At 42.8% G+C, this 24937-nt stretch overlaps 2 protein-coding genes across 3 annotated transcripts in view; one reads left to right on the top strand and one right to left on the bottom strand.

The window, feature by feature from the left end:
* GPC1 (glypican 1) overlaps positions 1 to 24937 on the top strand; it is a 103653-nt gene that overhangs the window by 75464 nt on the left and 3252 nt on the right. Inside the window, exons 4-8 of one of the 2 annotated variants that reach the window (XM_056564562.1) lie at positions 3625 to 3793; positions 8868 to 8998; positions 9324 to 9443; positions 21915 to 22048; positions 22154 to 22329. In XM_056564562.1, coding sequence (XP_056420537.1) covers positions 3625 to 3793; positions 8868 to 8998; positions 9324 to 9443; positions 21915 to 22048; positions 22154 to 22329 — 730 coding nt within the window. The remainder of the gene's footprint in view (positions 1 to 3624; positions 3794 to 8867; positions 8999 to 9323; positions 9444 to 21914; positions 22049 to 22153; positions 22330 to 24937) is intronic. The other variant, XM_056564563.1, reaches the window with a different exon arrangement.
* ANKMY1 (ankyrin repeat and MYND domain containing 1) overlaps positions 22352 to 24937 on the bottom strand; it is a 79599-nt gene continuing 77013 nt past the window's right edge. Inside the window, exon 19 of the mRNA XM_056564560.1 lies at positions 22352 to 22538. The gene's annotated coding sequence lies outside the window, so the exon portion shown is untranslated. The remainder of the gene's footprint in view (positions 22539 to 24937) is intronic.

Genomic DNA, 24937 nt, shown 5'->3' on the forward strand with positions numbered 1-24937 from the left:
AATGTGATCAGCACCAGATTTATCACTTGCCCTGCACCGTATTATAAATCTGGTGCAGGAAAATAGTTTCCACCACATGAATGAATGGGGTAAAAAGACGGGGTAAAAAGACATTCACCTACAACACTCTTGATGAATTCCCCCCTAAGTGTTTCTTACGTGTGACACATTTATTATACAGTGGTCCCTCAACATACCATGGTAATCGTTCCAAACGGACCATCGTTTGTTGAAACCATCGTATGTTGAGGGATCCGTGCAATGTAAAGTATAGGACAGTGGTCTACAACCTGCGGACCTCCAGATGTTGCAAAACTACAACATGTAGTTTTGCAACATCTGGAGGTCCGCAGGTTGTAGACCACTGTTAGAGTAAGATGTACTCACCTGTCCCCGTCGCTCCGGACCTTCACCGCTGCCCGGAATGTCGCCATCCATCACTGTTGCCGCGTCCCCCAGGTGTCCCCGACGCTCCGGCAAGGCCTCTTCTTCCCCGGCATCCGCGCTCTACGTCGCCGCCATCACGTCGCTCCGCACGCCGCTCCTATTGGATGATGGGACGGCGTGCACAGCGACGTGATGACGACGATGGAGAGCGCCGATGATGCAAAGGATACCGAAGAGGACGCTCCGGAGCCCCGAGGACAGGTAAGAGACATCACCGGAGCTCACGGGGCACCGTAAACGGCTATCTGATGGCAGCTGAAGTAGTCTGCGCTGCCCGATAGCCGTTTATGCGATGGCCCCGACATACAAAAGCATCGTATGTTGATGCTGCCTCTGAGAGGCCATCGCATGTTGAAATTATCGTATGTTGGGGCCATCGTAGGTCGAGGGGTCACTGTACTATCACAGGGGAGGTAAATAAATTTGGCTCACATAAGCAAAAACCAAGAAATGACTTCAGCACATCACTTTGTAACACCACCTCCTCTCCTCTGTGATTTTTCTGCTCTAAAGCCGCATTTGTGACAAAAATGTGCAATATATATGTATTTATTTCAGTTTTTACCACTTTTTTCCCCTAAATGCACTAACCCATTGTCACCTGCCCGCACCTCACAATTACAACTCCCAGCATGTCCTTACTGTAAGAACATGCTGGGATTTGTAGTAATGCAGCATTTGTAGTAATGCAGCACATGTGACAAGCGCTCTGCTCCCCGGCCGGCTACCATGAATATGAAACTACGGCACTGTAGTTTCATTTTTCCCTCGGCCAATCACAGCTCCGGGCGGGAAATATGAAATTACAATGTTGTAGTATTATAAACATTGTACCAGGCCGACCGGCTCCGCTCCCCACCGCCCACCTGCATATATCACCCGTTGCCCCTCGCATATACCACCTGCCGCCTGCAGTATGCCACCACATCGCCCCCCCATATACCACCCACCACCTGCATATACCACCCGCCGCCCACAGTATGCCACCACATCGCCCCCCCATATACCACCCACCACCTGCATATACCACCCGCCGCCCACAGTATGCCACCACATCGCCCCCCCATATACCACCCACCACCTGCATATACCACCCGCCGCCCACAGTATGCCACCACATCGCCCCCCCATATACCACCCACCACCTGCATATACCACCCGCCGCCCACAGTATGCCACCACATCGCCCCCCCCCCATATACCGCCGGCATATACCACCCACTGCCCGTCCGCATTTAACACCCACCAGCTAGCAAGACTACATCTCCCAGCATGTCCTCACTGTAAGGGGGTGGGTATATGCAGACAGCCACTTGCAACCTTTTAACCCACTTGCAACAGTTAGTAAATCCCTGCCTACAGCTAAGCAAAAAACAGAACTCTTGTAAAACAGCTGGATTGTGAGAAATCACGCAGGCCGGTATACCACTAAAAGTGTGCGACAAATATACATCAAAAATCCAGTGTAAATCCCTTCATGAATTCCCCCCATGTTGGGGTGATCCGGGGGACGGTTCTGGAGGGAAGGGGATTTGAATGATTATCGCAGACCCCGTGCAATCATAGATTGATCCCATATCGTAGTTATATCACATTATATTATTGATATATCCATTATATATTAGTGTGTATCATTTACCTCTCCCGTCATCTTTATTTCTGCCTGGTGCCATCTTACCTTTGCATGCTAATGTACTGTAGTATTAACTTTGCAAAGGCTCACCACAATGAGGATGCCACCCTAGGCTAGGGCCCCTTTGTACTTCATGGGCCACATGGACTACCTCAATGGCGGTCATTTTTTAAGAAAAAGATATCAGGTGATCCCAATGGGAAAGTGAATAAGAGTTTTGATCCATAGACAAACTGGGGCCGGTATCTATCCATTAAATAAAATGATTACATTATATTATGTATTAATGTTTAGTAGGTTACAGTAATGTCTTTCTCTTTGTCATGGAGAGGCGCAGGGACAGATTAAGCAGCTCTCTAGTGTAAGACTCGGTTACCATCACATTTGTGACTCGGAGGCATGGATACGTCAGAATTTTTTTTTTAAATAACGAGATTTATCAAAACCCGTGCAGAGGAAAGGCTGACTAGTTGCCCATAGCAACCAATCAGATTGCTTGTTTTATTTCCAAGAGGCCTTTTCAAAAATGAAAGAAGCGATCTGATTGGTTGCTATGGGCAACTAGTTAGCTTTTCTGTTCTCTCTACTATTGAATATAGTTAGCTTTTCTGTTGCACAGGTTTTGATTAATCTCCCCAAACTTGTTTGACGTATTCATGCTTGGACAGGCACAGGCCCCATTTCTTTTAATAGCTCGAGCATAGCCAGCTAGTGACTACGTTCGGGTTCAGGTTTTTCCAATGTAATACAACTCCATGGCAGAGCCGGAGCCCTGCCTTTGGCAATCTCCGGCTCTGCAATAGCGCTGTATTGAAGGGCGTGTCAGCCGCAGCTTCGTGCGGTGGTCGACACCCGCTATCTGGCCAGCGTACAGGGAGATCGTGGGGGGCCTGAGCAGTCGGACCCTCTGCAATCTGAAACTTATCACGTATCCTTAGGAGTTTTTCAGCACTGGACTAGCCCTTTAACACAGCTGTTTTTCAGTAGTTTTTTTGGGGCCTGTTTTTGGACCATAAAATTGCTGTTTTATGGCCCAGAAAACTGGCAAAAAAATGTGTGTGTGTGTGTGTGTGTGTTTATATATAGTGTAACTGCTCTTTGTTTTGCTTCCTATCCTCCTGTTTGTTTAACATGGGGTAGAAAATGTACACATTCTCAGCAAAACTGGCGTGTATTGTTAGGGCTTGTTCACCCCACGATTTGTGCCTCCGAGGCCCGAATATGTCAGGAAACTGTCAAAATGTCATTTTCACTGACCTGTAGTGACTACATTCAGGTAATTTTCCAAGCATTTCCAAGTTTTGTCTCAGATTGAAAAGTGCTGCGTATGATTTTTCTCAGTCCAGTCTCAGCGTCTCCCATTCAATGTAGAACACTCCGGCACTTGTTGCAGGGTTGTGCTTCAATGTACTTTACTACACGCGTTGTGTTAGGAATGGTGCAGGGCAGTGATATTGAGTTCCTATGTTATGTACCGCCCCCTTATGCCCACACTAGGCATTACACGGTGCAGAATTATGATATCGAACTGTATTTTATCCAAGCAGGTCCCTATGAGTCGAGAATGCACACGTGAAGTCATGAAGCTCATGTATTGTCCGCTCTGTCGTGGTCACGCCAACACAAAGCTGTGTGACAATTATTGCTGGAACGTCATGCGAGGATGTCTCGCCAATCAGGCAGATTTAGACCCTGAGTGGCGGAATCTTATTGGTAAGTGATTATTGGTACTGGTAATTGGTTATTTTATTTTGATGATGATGAAGTGTTACATGGATAAGAAACCTTTAAAAAAAATATCTGAGTATCAGAAAATGTTTGCATTTTGGGCTGCCTGAGACCTTAGATGTCTCACAAAACACCAATGTCAATTAGGCATAGCTCCATGTATTGCCGACTTTAAGGGGTTCCATGTATTTCCGACTTCAAGGGGTTCTCCCCCCCCTGAGCTTTTAGGGACACCCAAACCTAGGTACACACAAAACACACATACTGGGGAAGATTTATCAAAACTTGGGCAGAAGAAATGTTGCCCATAGCAACCAATCAGATCGCTTCTTTCATTTTTGAAAAGGCCTCTGAAAAATGAAAGAAGCAATCTGGTTGCTATGGGCAACTCAGCAACTTTTCCTCTGGACAGGTTTTGATAAATCCCCCCCTAAAAGCCTATGTACATTAGAGGAAACCAGTGGGATCAGGGGAAGTCTGACTTTTAGGACACCTACCATTCAGTACCATAGTTTACATCAGTGTTTCCCAACCAGGGCGCCCCCAGCTGTTGTAAAACTACAACTCCCAACATGCTCGGACAGCCTTTGGCTGTCCGGGCATGCTGGGAGTTGTAGTTTTACAACAGCTGGAGGCACCCTGGTTGGGAAACACTGGTTTACACAGCTACAGCATCTCCCCTGTAGCACCGACTGCACCTGCTACTACAGCTTAGCCTAGGGCTGGGCAGTATACCGGTTCATACCGAATACCAACATTTTTGTGCTGCACGATATGAATTTTTCCCCATACCGCAATACCGGATGGGCCCCTCCCCCTTGGGAATGAATGAATTATCAGCCCAGCGCTGCGCTATCCCCACATCGGGGAACTAATCATATGTGACCTGCGAGCGCTGTTCTGCCCCCCCCCCCCCCCCCCCAATTAATTATAAGCCCAGCGCGGGGTAAATACTCACACATCACCTGCAAACACTGCCCTCCTTGCCCTCCTGTTTGTTGTGGCCGCCGGCGCTGGAACTCTGTACTGTACGCTGTATCCCTATGCCCGGGCTGCAAAAGATAAACAAAATAAACTTTAACGCACCTTCCCCGTCGGTCCGGACCTGCTTTCTGGGGACGGGAACGTCAGAGAGCTGTCAGCCTATCACCGGCCGCAGCGATGTTCCGCCTCGGCAGGTGATAGGCTGAGCCCACTGTCATGTAAGAAGCCGGCTACTTACATGACAGTGGGCTCAACCTATCACCGGCCAAACATCGCTGCGCCCAGTGATAGGCTGACTGCTCTTAGACGTTCCCGTCCCCAGCGTAAGGCCGACGTACGAAGGTGCGTTAAAGTTTATTTTGTTTACCTTTTGCAGCCCGGACATAGGGATACAGCGTACAGTATAGATCTCCAGTGGCCTGCTATATACCGTGGAACCGCCATAAGTTACAAAAATACCGTGATACACATATTTGGTCATACCGCCCAGCCCCCTATAAGCGAATAGAGGCAATCAATGCAAAGAACCCCTTTAAATATTTCCATCTTACTGTACATCAGTTATGCCTTACGATGCCTTTAATGTGCTCACGGGAGCAGCTATTGTTCTGGAATGTTTGTCGATAATCTTATTTAACAACTAGACTAACAGGTTGTTGCTATTGGCCATTGTTGCAATTCTAGTTTGTATACAGTGTCACTCATGTAAGGCCAACAGCATACCGTTAGATATCAGGAATCTAATATTCCCCAATTTTTCAGCTGCTCCATTGTAGCCATGCCAGTCACATAAAACCTCATTATTCTATACTTAGTAGGATTCCCATTGTTAGCCCTGGGTCACGTAGTGTAGAACTGTATTTGCCCTCATTAGGGTTACAATTTCCCTCAATCCCTCTGAATGAAATTGACACATGGATCTTGACCCTCTATATACTGTATGTCAAATACATGGACGTCACTAGATGCGGAGTTGTGGACGGGTGGTCTTGTGAGAGCAGATAATGAATTGACTGTGCAGTCTTGTTCCTGGAGATGTATATATTAATATACATTGTGCTGAGACATTGGGAATTAGATCATTATATTTGGACCTGCAACAACAGAAAACTTCACGGTCAGAATTGATTATACATTACCGAGACCCTTTATCAGCACATTGACCTTTACACATTTGTATCCTTGTTTTTTTACCATTAAAAATCCTAATGATGACCTATGTATTGCAACCGTATGATTCATAAGAATATGTTCAGTACTGAAAACAAAATGTTCCAAAAGAGCAGCTCAAGCTGTGTTATATAAAAATGGAGCCATCGACCTGTTTTCCCTTGTAAAGTGTCTTTCCTATGACACTATTGATCATCGTGACCTTTATGTATATTATACTCAAGGAAGAACCACAGTGCTCAAAGTTATGTCAACATAAAGGGGGAGATCTGCTTTGTGACACGGTGGACATAGTCTGCACACATTTACTATAATCACTATAATGGATACGCATTGGAATCATTTCCAGCTAATTGTATTAATGATTAATGTTTAATTGTCACTGTAAGCGTTTAGCGCACCTCACATTAATGCTTAAAGGGGTAGTCCAGTGGTGAAAAACTTATCCCCTATCCTAAGGATAGGGGATAAGTTTGAGATCGCGGGGGGTCCGACCGCTGGGGCCCCCTGCGATCTCTCTGTACGGGGCCCCGGCTCTCCGCCGAGATAGCGGGTGTCGACCCCCGCACGAGGCGGCGGCCGACACGCCCCCTCAATACATCGCTATGGCAGAGCCGGAGATTGCCGAAGGCAGTGCTTCGGCTCTGCCATAGAGTTGTATTGAGGGGGCGTGTCGGCCGCCGCCTCGTGCGGAGGTCGACACGCCCCCTTCCAGCGGGCTGTCGGGGCTCCGTACAGGAGATCGCGGGGGGCCCCAGGGGTCGGACCCCCCGCGATCTGCAACTTATCCCCTATCCTTAGGATAGGGGATAAGTTGCTCACCACTGAATCACCACTGGACTACTCCTTTAACTTTCCAAAGAGTGGGTAAAAAACAAAATTGGGGAGATTATTTGCCTGTTTTATAGAAAGTGACTATAGATGGAGGGAGGCTTTGGAGACTGTAGATCAGGGGTCTCAAATTATCTGGGGGCCACTGGAGGTAGAGGCTGGGTGTGGTTGGGACGCAGGCGCTTCTCACATATAAAGGCCCCCATCATGCGCCCCTCACATATAATGCCGCCCCCATCATGCGCTTCTCACATATAATGCCCCCATCATGCGCCCCTCACATATAATGCCTCATCATGCGCCCTTCACATATAATGCCCCCATCGTGCGCCCCTCACATATAATGCCCCCATCATGCGCTTCTCACATATAATGCCCCCATCATGCGCCCCTCACATATAATGCCCCCATCATGCGCCCCTCACATATAATGCCCCCATCATGCGCCCCTCACATATAATTCCCCCATCATGCGCCCCTCACATATAATTCCCCCATCATGCGCCCCTCACATATAATGCCCCCATCATGTGCTTCTCACATATAATGCCCCCATCATGCGCCCCTCACATATAATTCCCCCATCATGCGCCCCTCACATATAATGCCCCCATCATGCGCTTCTCACATATAATGCCCCCATCATGTGCCCCTCACATATAATTCCCACATCATGCGCCCCTCACATATAATTCCCCCATCATGCGCCCCTCACATATAATGCCCCCATCATGTGCTTCTCACATATAATTCCCCCATCATGTGCCCCTCACATATAATTCCCCCATCATGCGCCCCTCACATATAATGCCCCCATCATGCGCCCCTCACATATAATGCCCCCATCATGCGCCCCTCACATATAATGCCCCCATCATGTGCCCCTCACATATAATGCCCCCATCATGCGCCCCTCACATATAATGCCCCCATCATGTGCCCCTCACATATAATGCCCCCATCATGTGCCCCTCACATATAATGCCCCCATCATGCGCCCCTCACATATAATGCCCCCATCATGTGCCCCTCACATATAATGCCCCCATCATGTGCCCCTTACATATAATTCCCCCATCATGTGCCCCTCACATATAAAGGCCCCCATCATGCACCCGTCACATATAATGCCCCCATCATGCGCCCCTCACATATAATGCCCCCATCATGCGCCCCTCTCATATAATGCCCCCATCATCCGCCCCTCACATTTAATGCCCCCATCATCCGCCCCTCACATATAATTCCCCCTTCATGCCCCAGACAGGCCCCCATATAGATATTACCCCATCTGGTAGGGCTTCCCAGTAGGTACACAGGTCCCCATATAGATATGACCCCCATCTGGTAGGGCTCCCCAGTAGGTACACAGGCCCCCAGATAGATATGACCCCCATCAGTTAGGACTCCAAAGTAGTTATAGAGGCCCCAGATAGATATGATCCCCATCACAGATGGAGGTAATATCTATCTGGGGGCCTGTCTACCTTCTGGGGAGCCCTACCTGATGATCAGTTAGGGGTTCCCAATAGGTGTACAGGCCCCCAGATAGATATTACCCCCAGCAGGTAGGCCTCCTATTTAAACAATTATGCCCCCGGCCGGAAGAAGCACATGGCTGTGTGAGATAACGGCTGTTAGCCTCTGAGCGCCCGCATCAGAATATCTCCCTGCCGCACAGAATGCTCGTGATGTGACAAGCTATGAGGACGGTGAGTGCAAGCTACTATTTCTACCTACATTATATATATATATATATATATATATATATATATATATATATATGTATATATATATATATATATATATATATATATATATAATACTGATATAATCAATGCTGTGATCAATAAGACTTTATGCTGATTTTGACACAACTTTGAGTGCCGTGATTATACCTTAAATATACAATACTACCCCGGAGCACATATTTCTCACCAGCGTGCAGTACCAGTTCTCTTTACCTTGTGTATTAGTCTGACCTGGTTATAGGTTTAGGACGCAACAAAAAGTAGAGGACGTAAAATGGGGTACGTAATGTTAATAATGGTGGCTGTCGCTGTGATTTCTTTAGAATCCTTATTGCTGGTGGCAGGAAAGTTTAATGGTGTTGCCGGAGTGGAGAACATTGTGGGAACTATCCACACCAAGATCTCAGAAGCCATTACCCATATGCAGGAGAACAAAGAGGTCATAACAAACAAGGTAAGTGCTGAACACTAATGGAGTGTGGATAGAGAGGAGAGTCCAGTTCCGATCGCTGGTCGACATTACTTAACTCCTTCTATCTTCCCCCATGCTAAAGGTTATGGTGGACTAGAGGGGGCATACTGTAGGTCCAGATATAGTTAATACAGGACACAACATTTTATTATCAGATACTGGCTACTACTGCACAGGGATAGGACAGGTCCTTGTTATTGCTTGTTCGCTCGGTTAGCTGGTTGATGGCAGGTGGTTGGTAAGGTTGACTTCTATTATTGTTCTGTACATGTTTCTTTACTATAACAGTCTCTATTATTTTCTACAGGTGTTTAAAACTTGTGGAAATCCCAAAAAGGCCAACAAGGGCTCCAAGACAGAGGAGAGGAAGAGAAAAGGAAAAGCTGTTCCAGAAGATAAATCCACAATCCCCAGTATGGACAACCTGGTAAGTCATTAGACTGAAGGTCCCAGCCTTTGCAGGTATCTGGGCCATGGACGGAAAGACAATTATATTCATACAGACAGATTGTAATGATGGAGATACGATGTAATATGTCCACTGACCATTAGGAACTCAACTTCTACCAGTTTGTAGCACAGGTAGAGTTGTGATTGTGTGTGTATATTATGTGGGAATGTGTATAGTGTGTGTATATGTACTGTGTGTGGATATATGCATAATGAGGGGTATTTATTAAGCATTTTACCCTGGTTTTCTTGGGTAAATTTCTGGCGACTTTTCATGTATCTTTGCTTTGGATTGTTGCTGTGGTAGACGTGTTTTTGGTAGATTTTTTGCAGTGTCCAGGGATCTATTAAATTGAAACTTAAAAAAAAAAGTCGCATACTTTGGTGCAACCCACCAAAAAGGGCGCTAATCACCACCAAATCAAAAAGAGCTTACATACTGTGGACAGCGTTATTAAAAAGTTGCATAATTGTTGCATGGATTAAAACGTTACACAAAAAGTCACAGAAAAACAACATACAAAGTGGAGTACTGATGTAAGAAATGTGATCACCAGATTTAGCACATGCCCTGAACCATGTAATACATTTGGTGTTCGTACATAATTTCCACCACATGAATTAATGGAATAAAAAAAAAAAAGCTCACCTACTCAACTTTTTATGAATACCCCTATTAGGTGTGTCTGCGTCTGCTATTGGGAATGTCCCCTATTCAGAGGGTTTAAATACATTAAGTCTTATGGGACTCTGCCGGGGAATTAAAAACTGTCCCCTATTGGGAGGTGTCCCCTAAGGGAGATTTTACTTTATATATATATATATATATATAAATATAAAATATATATTATGTATAAATCTTAACGTGTATATATGGCTGGAGATATTTCGATGAAACTTGGTACACACATTACTTACATGTCATCTAAAAATATAGTAGAGTTAAATCAACCCTGCACTATGGGGCTTCCTGTCATTTGTGCAAATTAATAAAATGAATTGCGCCAAATTATGAATTTTGCACAGCAACTGGGAAACACTGACTTGTACAGCAGGTTTTGCCTTCTGCATTCATGATAATTCCCCCCCAAAGTATTTTATTCATTAGTTAATGCTAATACGATATTAATATCTGTATTGGTTAATAGTGAGTCTATGTGGTTATTGGTACATCTCCTGATCCTGTTACACTCAGGCTGTTGAGATTGACCAGGAATTTTAACAATCCTGCCAACTGTCTGGCAGGTAGGTGCAGAGAATAAGGCGCAGGTATAAGGTCGGGAAGGTTTAGGTAGGAAGACGAGGCAATGCTGGGTACTCTGCTTGTATAGATAATACATAAATGTACATTTACTGTCTGTGTGTATGTACTTTGCATTGTGCTGTACAAGTCCGTGTTTCCCAGTTGCTGTGCAAAATTCATAATTTGGCGCACTTCATTTTATTAATTTGCATGTAAGCAAATGCATTGTGTATGTAAGACATATGTAAGTGCAACATATGTATTATACTGCCCTCGATGTAAGTTATGTGTGTGTATGCACAGTGGGGGAAGATTTATCAAAACCTGTGCAGAGGAAAAGTTGACTAGTTGCCCATAGCAACCAATCAGTTCATTTCTTTCATTTTTCAGCGGCCTTTTCAAAAATGAAAGAAAAGATCTGATTGGTTACTATGGGCAACATTTCCTCTGCACAAGTTATGATGAATCTCCCCCAGTATGTGTATTTTTGGGGGGGTATTTACGAATAATGGCTGTGGGATGTGTAGGTGAGAGAAAAAGGGGAAAGTGAAGAAAAAAGAGAATGACAAATAATAGAAAAATGAATAAAAATTAATTAAAAATAAAAATAAAAGATTAAAAATTATAAAAAATATTGAAAAAATGAAACAAAAATACAATAAATAAAAAATTATAAATAAAAAATAAATGAAAAAAAAAAAAAATACAAAAATATAATAAATAAATAAAAAATGTTGTATGAGAAATAATAAATAAAAAATAATAAATAAATAATAAAAAATATAAATGAAAAATAATTTAAAAAAGAAGAAACAAAAAAAAAAAAACCATGAGAAAAAGAAAGAAAAGGAGTAAAGAGGAAAAAGAAAAAAAGCAAAGAAAGGAAAATGAGAAGACTGAATACCATTTTTACATGAAAGGTTTCAAGCTGAAATCAACATTCAATCCTTTTGGGTGCATGTTCCCCAACCTATATATCCATTTTAACTCTTTCTGCCGTAGTAGTTTCTCCCTATCGCCTCCTCGACGTAGTGGAGGGACATGGTCGATTATACGAAATCTATCCTGGCTGATGTTATGCCCCATTTATAAATAATGCTTAGGGATAGGTAAATCCCTCCTCCCTGTACGAATGGACGATTTATGTCCATTTAAACGAATTCTACATTTGTTAGTTGTTTCTCCAACGTAGTATAACCCACATGGACATTGTATAAGGTATACCACAAAACTTGATCGGCACATGTAATGGTTTTTGATTTTAAAGTGTTGTCCCGTATAACGATGATGAAAGGTGTCACCTCTCACCATGCTGTTACAATGACTGCATGACCTACAGGGAAAATTTCCATTTTTTAGTTTACTTAACAAAGTTTGACCCGTTTTCAGTTTCAAGCTACCCACATCAGATGCTGTTAAACTGTCTTTAAGTGTCCTCCCTCTCCTATAGGCCATTACTGGAAATTCCTTGATGTTAAGTGTTTTGCTCACTTAAGTGCCCAATTCTTACGTATGATTTTTGCTGTGTGTGTACTGTTCCTGTTAAAAGTAGAAACAAAGGGGATTCTGTCTGATTGTGTTCTAGGTTGTTGTTTTTGTAGCAATACATCCCTATCTATAGAGGCTAATTTGTTTTTATGACTATCAAGGAGTCGTTGTGGGTAACCCCTGTTTCGAAATGTTTTACACATCTCGTTAACCCTAGTCTCAACCTTCACTGGGTCAGAAACAATACGTTTGACCCTAAGTAGCTGACTCCAGGGCAAGGACTTTACTGTAGGGCGTGGGTGAAAACTGTCATGAGTTAGTATACTGTTTCTATCTGTCTCCTTAACAAACAAATCAACAGTCAAAGTAGAATTGTCCAATTCAATCAATGTGTCTAAAAATTGTAAGTTATGGTCCGAAACCACCATTGTGAATTGAAGTTCTGGGTAAATCTCATTTAGTTCTTCAAAAAAATAGGGTCAATTGGGTATGTGTAACTTTCCATAGAACAAACGTATCGTCAATATATCAAAACCACGTCTCGACATATTGAAACCATTGGGAGGTGTAAATAAATCGTTCTTCAAAGTCTGTCATATATATATTTGCGTATGCTGGGGCCACATTGGACCCCATGGTCGTTCCTCTGTTCTGGACATAGAAGTCATCCCCAAGCAGAAAATAATTCCGCCTTAGGATGACTCCCAATAAGTCCAGAACAAAGGAACGGGCTGACCCACTCAGATCTGTGTTAAGAAGACAATTTTCGACAGCTTGCAATCCCTTAGAGTGTTCAATGGATGTGTAAAGATTTACTACATCAAATGATACTAGCAAACATCCACTGGGGCATACCAGTTGTCGGAGTTTGTTGGTGAAATCCTTTGTGTCCTGTATATATGACCTTGCTGATACCGCATGTATTCTCAAGATTTTATCCTAGTAAATGGCAAGTGGAGAGAAAACAGATTCCCTCCCGGGGAGAATAGGTCTACCGGGAGGGTTCCACAAGTCTTTGTGTATTTTAGGCAGACAATACAGTACCAGTGTTTTTGGAAATTTTTGTGTAAGATAAATTTGCAGGTCTTCATCAATAATCCCTTCTATGACTGCCCTCTCAGTGATCCCCTTAATTTCTTCCTGAATGTTACCCAAGGGATTACCACTACGTTTTTGATAAACCTGGGTGTCTGACAGCTGTCTCTTTATCTCACTTAAATAGAGTGAGGTATCCATCACTACCAAGGCTCCACCTTTGTCGGTGGCTTTGTAGTGATGTCCTTATTATCTTGTAATTGACGCAAAATTTGTGATTCTTGTCTACTTAAATTACACCACCTCACACCATCATGTTCAGATTGGTTACATAATTCCTCTATCTCTCGTGTGGCTACCTACACAAAGGCCTCAACCCCATTATGTTTACGTGGTGGCATAAATGTACTTTTATTGTAGAGACCTACAGTTTTAAGTGACAGTTCACACCCACTCTGTACGGGTCTCTCCAACCCAATGTCATCACAAAAATGGCCTTTCAGCCACAGTCTCCTAAAAAACATTTCTAGGTCAACAGTTAATTCAAACCAATTTGTATTCATTGTAGGGCAAAAAGATAGCCCTTTCTGCAAAACTTTATCCTCTAATTCAGATAATTGTATGGAAGAAATATTTACCACTAGTGAGGGTGAGTCCTGGTGTGTGGGCGACCCCGGGGTGGTCTGTTGTTGTTTTGGTGACCGGGTTGATGTTCCTCCTCCGGGACGGGACGGGAATGTCCCGACCTCCGGCTAAAAAAGGCCTTTGAGTAAATCCATCAGAGGAGTCTGTATCTAGTGCCGTAGAGAGGAAGCCCTCTGTATTGGGTTTATTCTGATTGCGTGGACGTTGTCGTCGTCATCGCCGACCCCTCTCAGGATCTGCATATGATTGCCACATGTAGATCTTGCCTTCATTGTAATCTTCTAGGTCACGGTGCCATTTGTTTCTTCAAGATATTGTTGGTGTTTCAATAAGCGGGAGGCTAGTTTCTCCTTTTCCTCCTGATATTGCTGAGGAGGCAATAGAGACTTTAAGCGATTCTTCCACTTCAAGACATTTCTGTTTAGTTTTATCGATTTCTGTCTGGAGAAACTCCATATTTAGCAGCATCACGTCAAATGCATATTTGTTGGATATCTGTATAAATTTCACATGGAATGAATCATTATGTGGGAATAGATTCCCACTCAAGTGAGACTGCATACCACGTGGTATCCGTTGCTCACGGTAATACTCACTCAGAGTCACAAGATGCAGTTCAAGGGTTATCAAGCGTCTTGATTCTGTATCCCACTTTTTACGTAGCAATTCCACGGATGGCGCATTCAGGAAACTTGCTTCTTTCTGTATGGTATTCAGTATTCTGTGACAATCCTATTCAGTATAGGAAAAAGTACTAGGGGTACCATCACCTGGCCCATCTGTTCCGGTCGGTGTCGTCTTCTTTCAAGTAAATCCACTATTCACACCGTGCTAGTCTCCAATGGCAAGTAGGTATGAAAAATGGTATGAGACAGCACCGGGGACCGAGTTCCGTGCATGTGAATACCCAAGCAGCCAGCCCAGGATAATACAAGTAAAGTCCACTAATCACAGCACCGGCAGGCCAAGGATCTTCATAAACTGGTCTCTTTATTCAGCCCCAATAAGATACGTTTCGGCAGTAGTAGCCTTTATCAAGCATAACATGATTATACAAAGTGCATATATATATATATATATATATATATATATATATATATATATATATATATATAACAAATACATTTATACATTTATTCATGTGTTATGGATGTGTAATTATCTAACACCACACCTTCTTTTAAATCCCATTGGGGTTGTGTCTTGTCAATCCTTTCCGCCAAATCAATACTTTCCCGCAACTATAAATTCGCTGGGTTATAAACCCTGAGACTTACTGCGCACGCGCAGCCGGCCGGCTTGATCGCGATACGTCTAGAGTGATGACACGATCGCCGGACCCACCAGCGCAGTCGCAGAAAGACGCTAGTGGTGAGTACGGGTAAGGGCAATCAAGCACCTGATCGGCTCGCATTGTTGTGAGCTGCCAGGAGCGGAAATGACGTACTAATATGTCGGGATGTCTTCCGACACATGCACAAAGGCTTTGTTTACAAACAGACATGTGTATGGATCCAGGCACTGATGGTTGCGATCGGCAGGCAGAGGAAGCGATCATGAGGGATATGTGGCTGAGAGTGAAGGTACCTCTCTAATATTATGTGTGAATATAGGTTGTATGGCACGGATCACTATTTATGTACACTGATTGAGTTGTATATGACAGGTTGCTATGGCAACCGGTCGTCACTATGATTGACAAGACACAACCCCAATGGGATTTAAAAGAAGGTGTGGTGTTAGATAATTACACATCCATAACACATGGATTGTAACCAATGAAATGTATTTGTTGTTTATATATATATATATATATATATATATATATATATATATATATATGCACTTTGTATAATCATGTTATGCTTGATAAAGGCTTCTACTGCCGAAACGTTTTATCTTATTGGGGCTGAATAGAGAAGATCCTTGGCCTGCCGGTGCTGTGATATATTTCAATAACAAGGTGGTCTGCTTATATTAATGAGTAATTTCAACAATTTTTTGTATTGTGTGTTTTCTATGCCACTCTTTTTATGGCGGGGATTTGCGCTTTTTAAAGAGTTTGCTCCAAATTTTGCACCTTTTTAAAAAGTCGCATTTTCATAAATTCCTGACCACTGCAAAAACCCGACTGAAAACAAGGAAAGGAATGTGCGTAAATGAAAAGGCGCAAAAAACGCACTGCAATAAATTTTTGTGCCAAATTAACCCCAGAAAACAAGGGTAAAGGGCTTCCTAAATGCCCCCCTTTGTGTGTACCTAGATTTGGGAGTCTCTAAAAGCCCAGCTCTACTTATATATACATCTTACCTACTTTAAAGGGGTATTCCAGGAAAAAAAACGTTTTTTTTTTTTTTTGTTTTTTTTTTATATCAACTGGCTCCAGATTTGTAAATTACTTCTATTAAAAAATCTTAATCCTTTCAATAATTATCAGCTGCTGAAGTTGAGTTGTTGTTTTCTGTCTGGCTACAGTGCTCTCTGCTGACATCTCTGCTTGTCTCGGGAACTGCACAGAGTAGAAGAGGTTTGCTATGGGGATTTGCTTCTAAACTGGGCGGTTCCTGAGACACGTGTCATCAGAGAGCGCTTAGAGAGAAAAGAACAACTCAAATTCAGAAGCTCATAAGTACTGAAAGGATTAAGATTTTTTAATAGAAGTAATTTACAAATCTAAAAAAGAATGTTGCAGCTCACAACAAAAGGAACGAGGCAATTAAAGCTATAGCCGGACCCCCCCCCCCCCCCCGGAAACAAAATAGCAATAATTTGAAATAATAGCTCATGCCTCTAGGACCTCACCACGTATGGTGCATAATGGTATGGGTGGAAATAATTTAAGATATAACAGCGCTACTAATATGAATTGTTTTAATTAAATATAAAATATACAATAGATTAACACATTTAGCTGGCACTAACTGGTGATATTCCCACTGGGCCCTAGTGGGGTATCATATAGAAATAGAATAAAATTAAATGGAAATAAAAAATGGAAAATAATAAATAATGTCCTGTATGACAGTGTTCAAATAAGTCCGTTTGTCCGCAAACTTAGTAGATCAATAGAAGTCCAATTTTTATGAATGAATGAACTTGTAAAAATAGTCAATAAATGGACTTGTAACAAAAAGATACAAATGATGTTAAAGTATCTCTCACCACGGCTTCTGGCGGCTCGGTGGTTCTTTGTTGTATATCACAGCCTTGTACTTCTCTTGTGCCCCGATGGTGGGGGGGCAGTTGATATTCCGTGCCGCTAGCTCCAATGGCAGGGGAGCGTGGAGCGGTGTTCAGGGCTGCAGACCGTGCTTGCTTCCCGGCTGTCTGTAGATGGAATAGTCCTGACACTCCGGCAAGAGTGTCAGTCAGCACAGGAGCGTTAGGTCTGGCGGCAGTGGAGCGCTTGGGAGCGGTGGACAGTCCGGGGATGGCGTCCCACGTGGAGACCCAAGCCGTGGGAAGTATGGGCTGTGAAGATGATCCAAGTTATGATTGCCGCCAGGCAGGGCGGAATGTGGCTGAATTGACACTTCTATTGCCAAAGTCTGTAGGTTAGCGGACAGGACACTGGTACAGGATGTGTGAACAGTGCCAGACACCTAGACGCGTTTTGGGGTGCTAGGAATTATAGTCCTCCGACCCCTTCCTCAGTAAAAAACACATTTTTACCGAGGAAGGGGTCGGAGGACTATAATTCCTAGCACCCCGAAACGCGTCTAGGTGTCTGGCACTGTTCACACATCCTGTTTGCGGACAAACGGACTTATTTGAACACTGTCATACAGGACATTATTTATTATTTTCCATTTTTTTATTTCCATTTCATTTTATTCTATTTCTATATGATACCCCACTAGGGCCCAGTGGGAATATCACCAGTTAGTGCCAGCTAAATGTGTTAATCTATTGTATATTTTATATTTAATTAAAACAATTGATATTAGTAGCGCTGTTATATCTTAAATTATTTCCACCCATACCATTATGCACCATACGTGGTGAGGTCCTAGAGGCATAAGCTATTATTTCAAATTCATTTACAAATCTGTTTAACTTTCTGGAGCCAGTTGATATATAAAAAAAAAGTTTTTTCCTGGATAACCCCTTTAAGGCTTAAGTACCGGTACTAATCGTAAAAAGGTAAGATTGCAAAGATTTCAGTTTAATTCCGTCTGACAGGCTTCATTTTCTCCAATACATCTAAACCTTAGTGCAGTGTTTCCCAACCAGGGTGCCTCCGGCTGTTGCAAAACCACAACTTCCAGCATGCCCGGACAGCCGAAGGCTGTCCGGGCATGCTGGGAGTTGTAGTTTTGCAACAGCTGGAGGCACCCTGGTTGGGAAACACTGCCCTAGTGTAACAATTTTAGAGCTCCTGTCCTGACCATTAGTATAACACGTAGATGACATCTACTGTAACTCCTGAGAGTCTATTTCTACACTTCCATCCAAGCCATAAGCTGTGCTGAGGACTGGCCAGACTACGCTGTACGCTGCAATGGCTGAACCCTGTTTTGCTTTGGTTCTGAGCCGCAGTCTGTTGTTCTGTTATTTTTGGCCTGTAAGTAGCCGATCTGTGCAGAATACAGCGTGTGGCTTACTGAGAACATATTAATAACCGACAGACTGTGCGTTATATAATAATAATTATTACAAGCTTATTCCCAAGTGTTCCCGGCCAGAGCCAAGATTTAAAGGGCAAATTACTAAGTGCTGAAAAATGGGCAGCAAATACAAAGAAGTGGGATGTATTTTGGGGGCACAATTATTACTGTTGATGGTTACATGGTTCATAGTGATTTGTAAACTGACGTTAAAAATGTCTTATTTCCGACACTTCTTAGAAGCGGTCAGCCAGGCTCTATTCCTGGAACTGTGCGACTCGTCGCTAGGAATGTGTATCTTGTATACAAAATCTGGTTTGTTTCATATTCGTGTTGTTGAACGGGGTTACATGCAGTGGAAATAAACAGCGGAACGTATCAAGGACAATGTGTCACCCCATGTAAGGGCAAGGAAGTAGCACTGTGGCCGCCTTCTCTGCTCACGTGGGGCAATTACAAAAATAATAGTACTTTCCTTTTAAAGGGAACCTCTCATCACATGCTATCTGAACCAATAGTCATTGGTGCGGTCCCAGCGGCTTCTCCGCCCCACCAGTTAAGCAATTAAAGTGTCTAATCACTGGGGGGGGGGGGGGTGTTGGTGACCAGGAGTCCAACGAGGGGTCACTTACTTAAAGGGGTACTCCACTGGAAAACTTTTTTTTTTTTTAAAATAAACTGGTGCCAGAAAGTTAAACAGATTTGTAAATTACTTCAATTAAAAAAAATCTTAATCCTTCCAGTACTTATCAGCTGCTATTATGATCCACAGGAAGTTCTTTACTTTTGAATTTCCTGTCTGCCTGACCACAGTGCTCTCTGCTGACACCTCTGTCCACTTTAGGAACTGTCCAGAGTAGGAGCTAATCCCCATAGCAAACCTATCCTGCTCTGGACAGTTCCTAAAATGGACAGAGGTGTCAGCAGAGAGCACTGTGGTCAGGCAGAAAGGAAATTCAAAAAGTAAAGAACTTCCTGTGGATAATACAGCAGCTGATAATTACAGGAAGGATTAAGATTTTTTAAAATAAGTGATTTACAAATCTGTTAAACTTTCTGGCACCAGCTGATTTAAAAAAATAAATAAAAAAAAAGTGTTCCACCGGATTTCCCCTTTAAATACATCCAGTAGGTCTTGAGGTATGGCCCCCAGAAGATCCTCTGCTAAATGCAGTGAATTGCGCACAGGGGGTGTGGCTTCACCTACCCAATTTACATATTAATTGTCTGTGACTCCACATCCTAGTGAAGTAGAGTTACAGACAATTAATATGTAAATTGAGTGGGCAGAGCTCCTCCCCCCTATATCCTAGTGAAGTGGAGTCACAGACAATGATTATGTAAATTGAGTGGGTGAAGCCCCGCCCCCTGTGTGCGATTCACTGAATTTAGTAGCGGCTCCTCTGGGGGACATATATGTAAGTAATTGACCCCTCGTTGGACTCCTGTTCACCCACAATATAACCCAGTGTATTGGGTTCAGTGTGGATGAACAGGATGACACTTTTCCTTCACATCGTTCTATATTTCTTGCTTTCATGCCATGCACCTAGGGGTCTAGAACAAAGTAAGAAATATCAAGTGCTAGAATAACCAGTAGATAAGGAAAACCAGTCATATAATGGGGCAATATATTCACATAACCAGAAGGACTTAATATAACAATAGTTTCTTGCTAAAAAGAGCAAAAATCGATTTTTGCTGTTCTAGTCTATAGAGCAGTGGTCTTCACCCTGCGGACCTCCAGATGTTGCAAAACTACAACTCCCAGCATGCCCGGACAGCCAACGGCTGTCCGGGCATGCTGGGAGTTGTAGTTTTGCAACATCTGGAGGTCCGCAGGTTGGAGACCACTGCTATAGAGGGTCCGAGAACAGAGGTCTGTATATGAATGTTCACCTTTCCCTTCAATCCTCAGCGGAGAATAAGGTAAAATCCTGCTTTTGTACAGACGGCCTTATAATATTAATATTATAGGGTTATTCCCTTCTAGACATATCAACAGGATAAATGCTGTTCCTACCTCTGAGATCCACACCGATCTCAAGATCTAGGGCCCCCTGGACCCCTTTAGCCTGCTTGCAGCTGCTGAAGGTGATCTGGAAGCTGAAAATCAGCCGAGGCAGCGGATTTAGACCGTCAGCATTACTCCCATCGGCGTTGATAATGTAGCGCTACAAGCTAAGCTGTTTCTATAACTCCCAAGTTACAAAAACAGCATAACTGGCGCGTTATACCGTCTAATTAACATTAACCATTTGGCAAACTGTAAGTGCCTCCTGTAACCACCTCTAGTGGCTGAATCCAGGCTGAAATGGGTCAAGAAGCCCTCAATCTTGAGATAGGTGTGGGTCCCAGAGGTGGAGCCTGCATCTATCAGACATTTATGGCATTTTCTGTGGATTTACTATAAATGTCCAGATGGCAATACCCGTTTAAAGGGGTACTCCGCTGCTCAGCGTTTCTAAAAACAAACTGTTTCGAACGTTGGAGTCGGCACCGGAAACTCGTGACATCATAGCCCTGCCCCCTCATGATATCATAGCCATGCCTCCTCATGCCATCACGCCCCACCCCCCTCAATGCAAGTCTATGGGAGGGGGCATGACGGACTTACTATAAATGTCCAGATGGCAATACCCATTTAAAGGGGGACTCCGCTGCTCAGCGTTTGGAACAAACTGTTCCGAACGCTGGAGTCGGCGCCGGAAACTGGTGACATCATAGCCACGCCTCCTCATGCCATCATGCCCCACCCCCTCAATGCAAGTCTATGGGAGGGGGCATGACAGCCGTCACGCCCCCTCCCATAGACTTGCATTGAGGGGGTGGGGCGTAACGGCATGAGGGGGCGAGGCTATGACTTCACAAGCTCCCGGCTCCAGCATTCGGAAGAGTTCCAAAGGGGCTGGAAAACATATTTTTTTTAATAAATCAACTAATGCCAGAAAGTTAAACAGATTTGTAAATTACTTCTATTTAAAAATCTTAATCCTTCCAGTATTTAGCAGCTGCTGTATGCTCCACAGGAAGTTCTTTTGTTTTTGAATTTCCTTTCTGTCTGACCACAGTGCTCTCTGCTGACACCTCTGTCCATTTTAGAAACTGTCCAGAGTAGGAGCAAATCCCCATAGCAAACCTCTCCCGCTCCGGACAGTTCCTAAAATGGACAGAGGGGTCATCAGAAAGCACTTGTGGTCAGACAGAAAAGAAATTTAAAAAAGAAAAGAACTTCCTTTGTAGTATATACAGCAGCTGATAAGTACTGGAAAGGTTAAGATTTTTTAATAGAAGTAATTTACAAATCTGTTTAACTTTCTGCCACCAGTTGATTTAAAAGAAAATGTTTTCCAGTGGAGTACCCCTTTAAGTCATGTTAATAAAACCTCCAACTCAATGCACAAAAAGTGACTTAAATATTTTTTTTAAGGTTTCAGATGTGAAAGTAATGCTCACCGAAATCCAAGATTATTGGGTATCTCTACCAAACTTATTCTGCAGTGAAAAGGTAATTGCTGGTCCAGGCAATGAAGACAAGTGCTGGAACGGAATGGCAAGAGCAAGGTCAGTCTGCCGGGGTAAAGCCAGGTTATATATAGCTGCTGGTAAAAAGTTTTTATTTTTTGACTTCCTCTAAATTCTTTAACATAGTGAGCTATTTGTCTTCAGGTACATGCCCGAGCGTATGGGCAGTGGACTCGCCAACCAGATAAATAATCCTGAGATTGATGTGGATATTACAAAGCCTGACATGACTATCCGTCAGCAGATCATGCAGCTGAAGATTATGACTAATCGCCTCCGCAATGCTTACAATGGAAACGACGTGGACTTCCAAGACACAAGTAAGTGAACAGTATAGAATGTCATTCTGCAGTTTTATGCTGATCCCTAAGGAACACAGAGGATCAACCTTCTCACGCAGATCGAATCTAAGGCTCCGTGTCTAGGGTGTTTGTGTCCCATGCATATTCTTCCTTCATTGATCTTGAAGTTTGCCGTTTTCTCCAGGGATTCCAGTAAAGTGAGCCTTCATTTATCTGGGCTGAGCCTACTAGAATATATTAGGGAATGGCATAAATACATTATCACTGACATATCTTTTCACAGTAGAATCACTTCCTTTTATGTGGCAAACTAAAAATATAAAAGAGAGCGCTCCATAGCGTAAAACCGACTGGGTAGGTATTGGTAGAAGGATTCTTTTTAAAGCCTCTTACCCCAAGTGGTTGTGTGAGCTCACACGCAACAATGGACAGCGTGTAAGGATTGTTAGAGCCCCGTCTGCAGCCTCCCAACCAAGTAGATAGCGACAAATGGACTTCAAAGGTGTGGTGGGTCTTTTGCGGCGCTGACTCAGAACAGGCACATCAGGTGAGTATAAAAGGTTTATTAAAATGCAACGCGTTTCACCGCACATGGGCGGCTTCATCAGGCATTGATGAAGCCGCCCATGTGCGGTGAAACGCGTTGCATTTTAATAAACCTTTTATACTCACCTGATGTTCCTGTTCCGAGTCAGCGCCGCAAAAGACCCACCACACCTTTGAAGTCCATTTTATGTGGCAAGGCAGTCAGAAAAAGTCTGGTTCTATGCTGCCCTAAACTAAATCTGATTCAAAGTATAGATTCTTGTTAAACAGTCTATAATCTTCTGATTGGGCCCATGCGGCCCAATCAGAAGATTATAGACTGTTTAACAAGAATCTTTACTTTGAATCGGATTTAGTTTATGGTTCACAATATCTTGTCATAGAACTACAATTTCTCAAGAAAATGGTTCATGCAAGTGGGCACTCTACAGAATATTTAGATTGTCTGTGAACCATAGTACAGTATATAACTATAGTATATAACCAACCATAGTTGGCCCCTTCTGAACCTCCATATGAGAATCAATGAGAAGAAAAAAACGCTTGTGGCATGTAACTATATTAGGCAATTATTTTTTTTTTTCCCCAATAACTTGCTGCAGAAAAAGCACCTGTCCTAAATGGTGGAAAATGGATCCTCACAAGCCATATGCCTGTAGTTCTTGACCGTTTTCCACAATTCGGTTCCCATAGAAGATGTTCTTACAAGAACTGTGAGGCTAGGTTTCCACTTTTTTTACAAAAACGCCAGCAAAAAATGCTGCGGTCAGATGTTAGCTGCAGGTCAATAGGGAACTGGAAAATGCCAGATCCACTTGGTGTTTTTCTGTTTGGCGTTTTTTTTTTTTTTTTTAATCCTTTTGAATTTTTCTACTATTTTGGGCTCCTTGGCAGTTTTTCAAAACAACCCCTAGTTGAGACTTTGCGTTTTTTCGTGAAAATCTTAGCGTTTGAAAAAACACCAAGAAAAACGCCATGTAGGTTTTAACTGGCGTTTTTGCCGGCGGTTTTTATTCTTTTTTGGGCATGGATTGATGGAGATACCTTTTTATTAAAATTTCATAGGGTACCATTACCATTAAAAAAATAATAATAAAAAAGATACAATAGTGATGGAAAAAATTGTATTTAATTAAATTTATATTTTTTATAACACTTTAATTAATTTTTAAACAGGGATCAATTTATGTGTGCTGGCAGGGAACTAAGAATGTAGCCAACAATAATAAAAATGTAGTGTGTGTGTGTTTCACTTATTTTAAACATTTTTTAGGTAGTACTACTACTCCCAGCATGGAACACACTGTTTCATGATGGGAGTAGTAGTACCTGTACTAATTGACAGATTGCCTGTGTCACTTCTGACACACAATGTGATCCTCCTGTATAATGTATAGATGCGGGTGGTCGCTCTTCTATGGTCCCCTGTACTGCCGTATATATACACATATTCATATTTCCCGCAGAGAGCTGTGATTGGCTGGAACCATCTGGCCAATCACAGCTCTGCGGGAAATATGAATAGATGTGTATATATACGGCAGTACAGGGGACCATAGAAGAGCGACCACCCGCATCTATACATTATACAGGAGGATCACAACGGGTGTCAGAAGTACAGGTACTACTACTCCCATCATGGAACAGTGTGTTCCATGCTGGGAATAGTAGTACTACCTAAAAAATTAAAAAAATTAAAATAAAAATAAAAAAATGGGAAAAACATACACACACTACATTTTTTATATTGTTTTATATTATATTTTTAGTGTTAGTGCCCTGCCCGCCCCAAATAAATTGATCCCTGCTTAAAAATTAATACAAATTTTGTTATAAAAAATATAAATTTAGTTAAATACAATTTATCACTACTGTATGTTTTTTAATATATATTTTTTAATGGTACCCTAAGAAATTTAATTTAAAAGGTATCTCTATCACTTTTTTGGATCGCTAAAGTCCAAAAAAGAATAAAAACCGCCTGCAAAAACGCCAAAGTTAAAACCCACATGTCGTTTTTCTTGCCATTTTTTTTACTTCCATAGACTTCTATGGGAGAAAAACACAACGATTTCAGGGG

Source organism: Hyla sarda, chromosome 3 (genome assembly GCF_029499605.1).
Source record: "Hyla sarda isolate aHylSar1 chromosome 3, aHylSar1.hap1, whole genome shotgun sequence".
Classification (NCBI taxonomy): Eukaryota; Metazoa; Chordata; class Amphibia; order Anura; family Hylidae; genus Hyla; species Hyla sarda.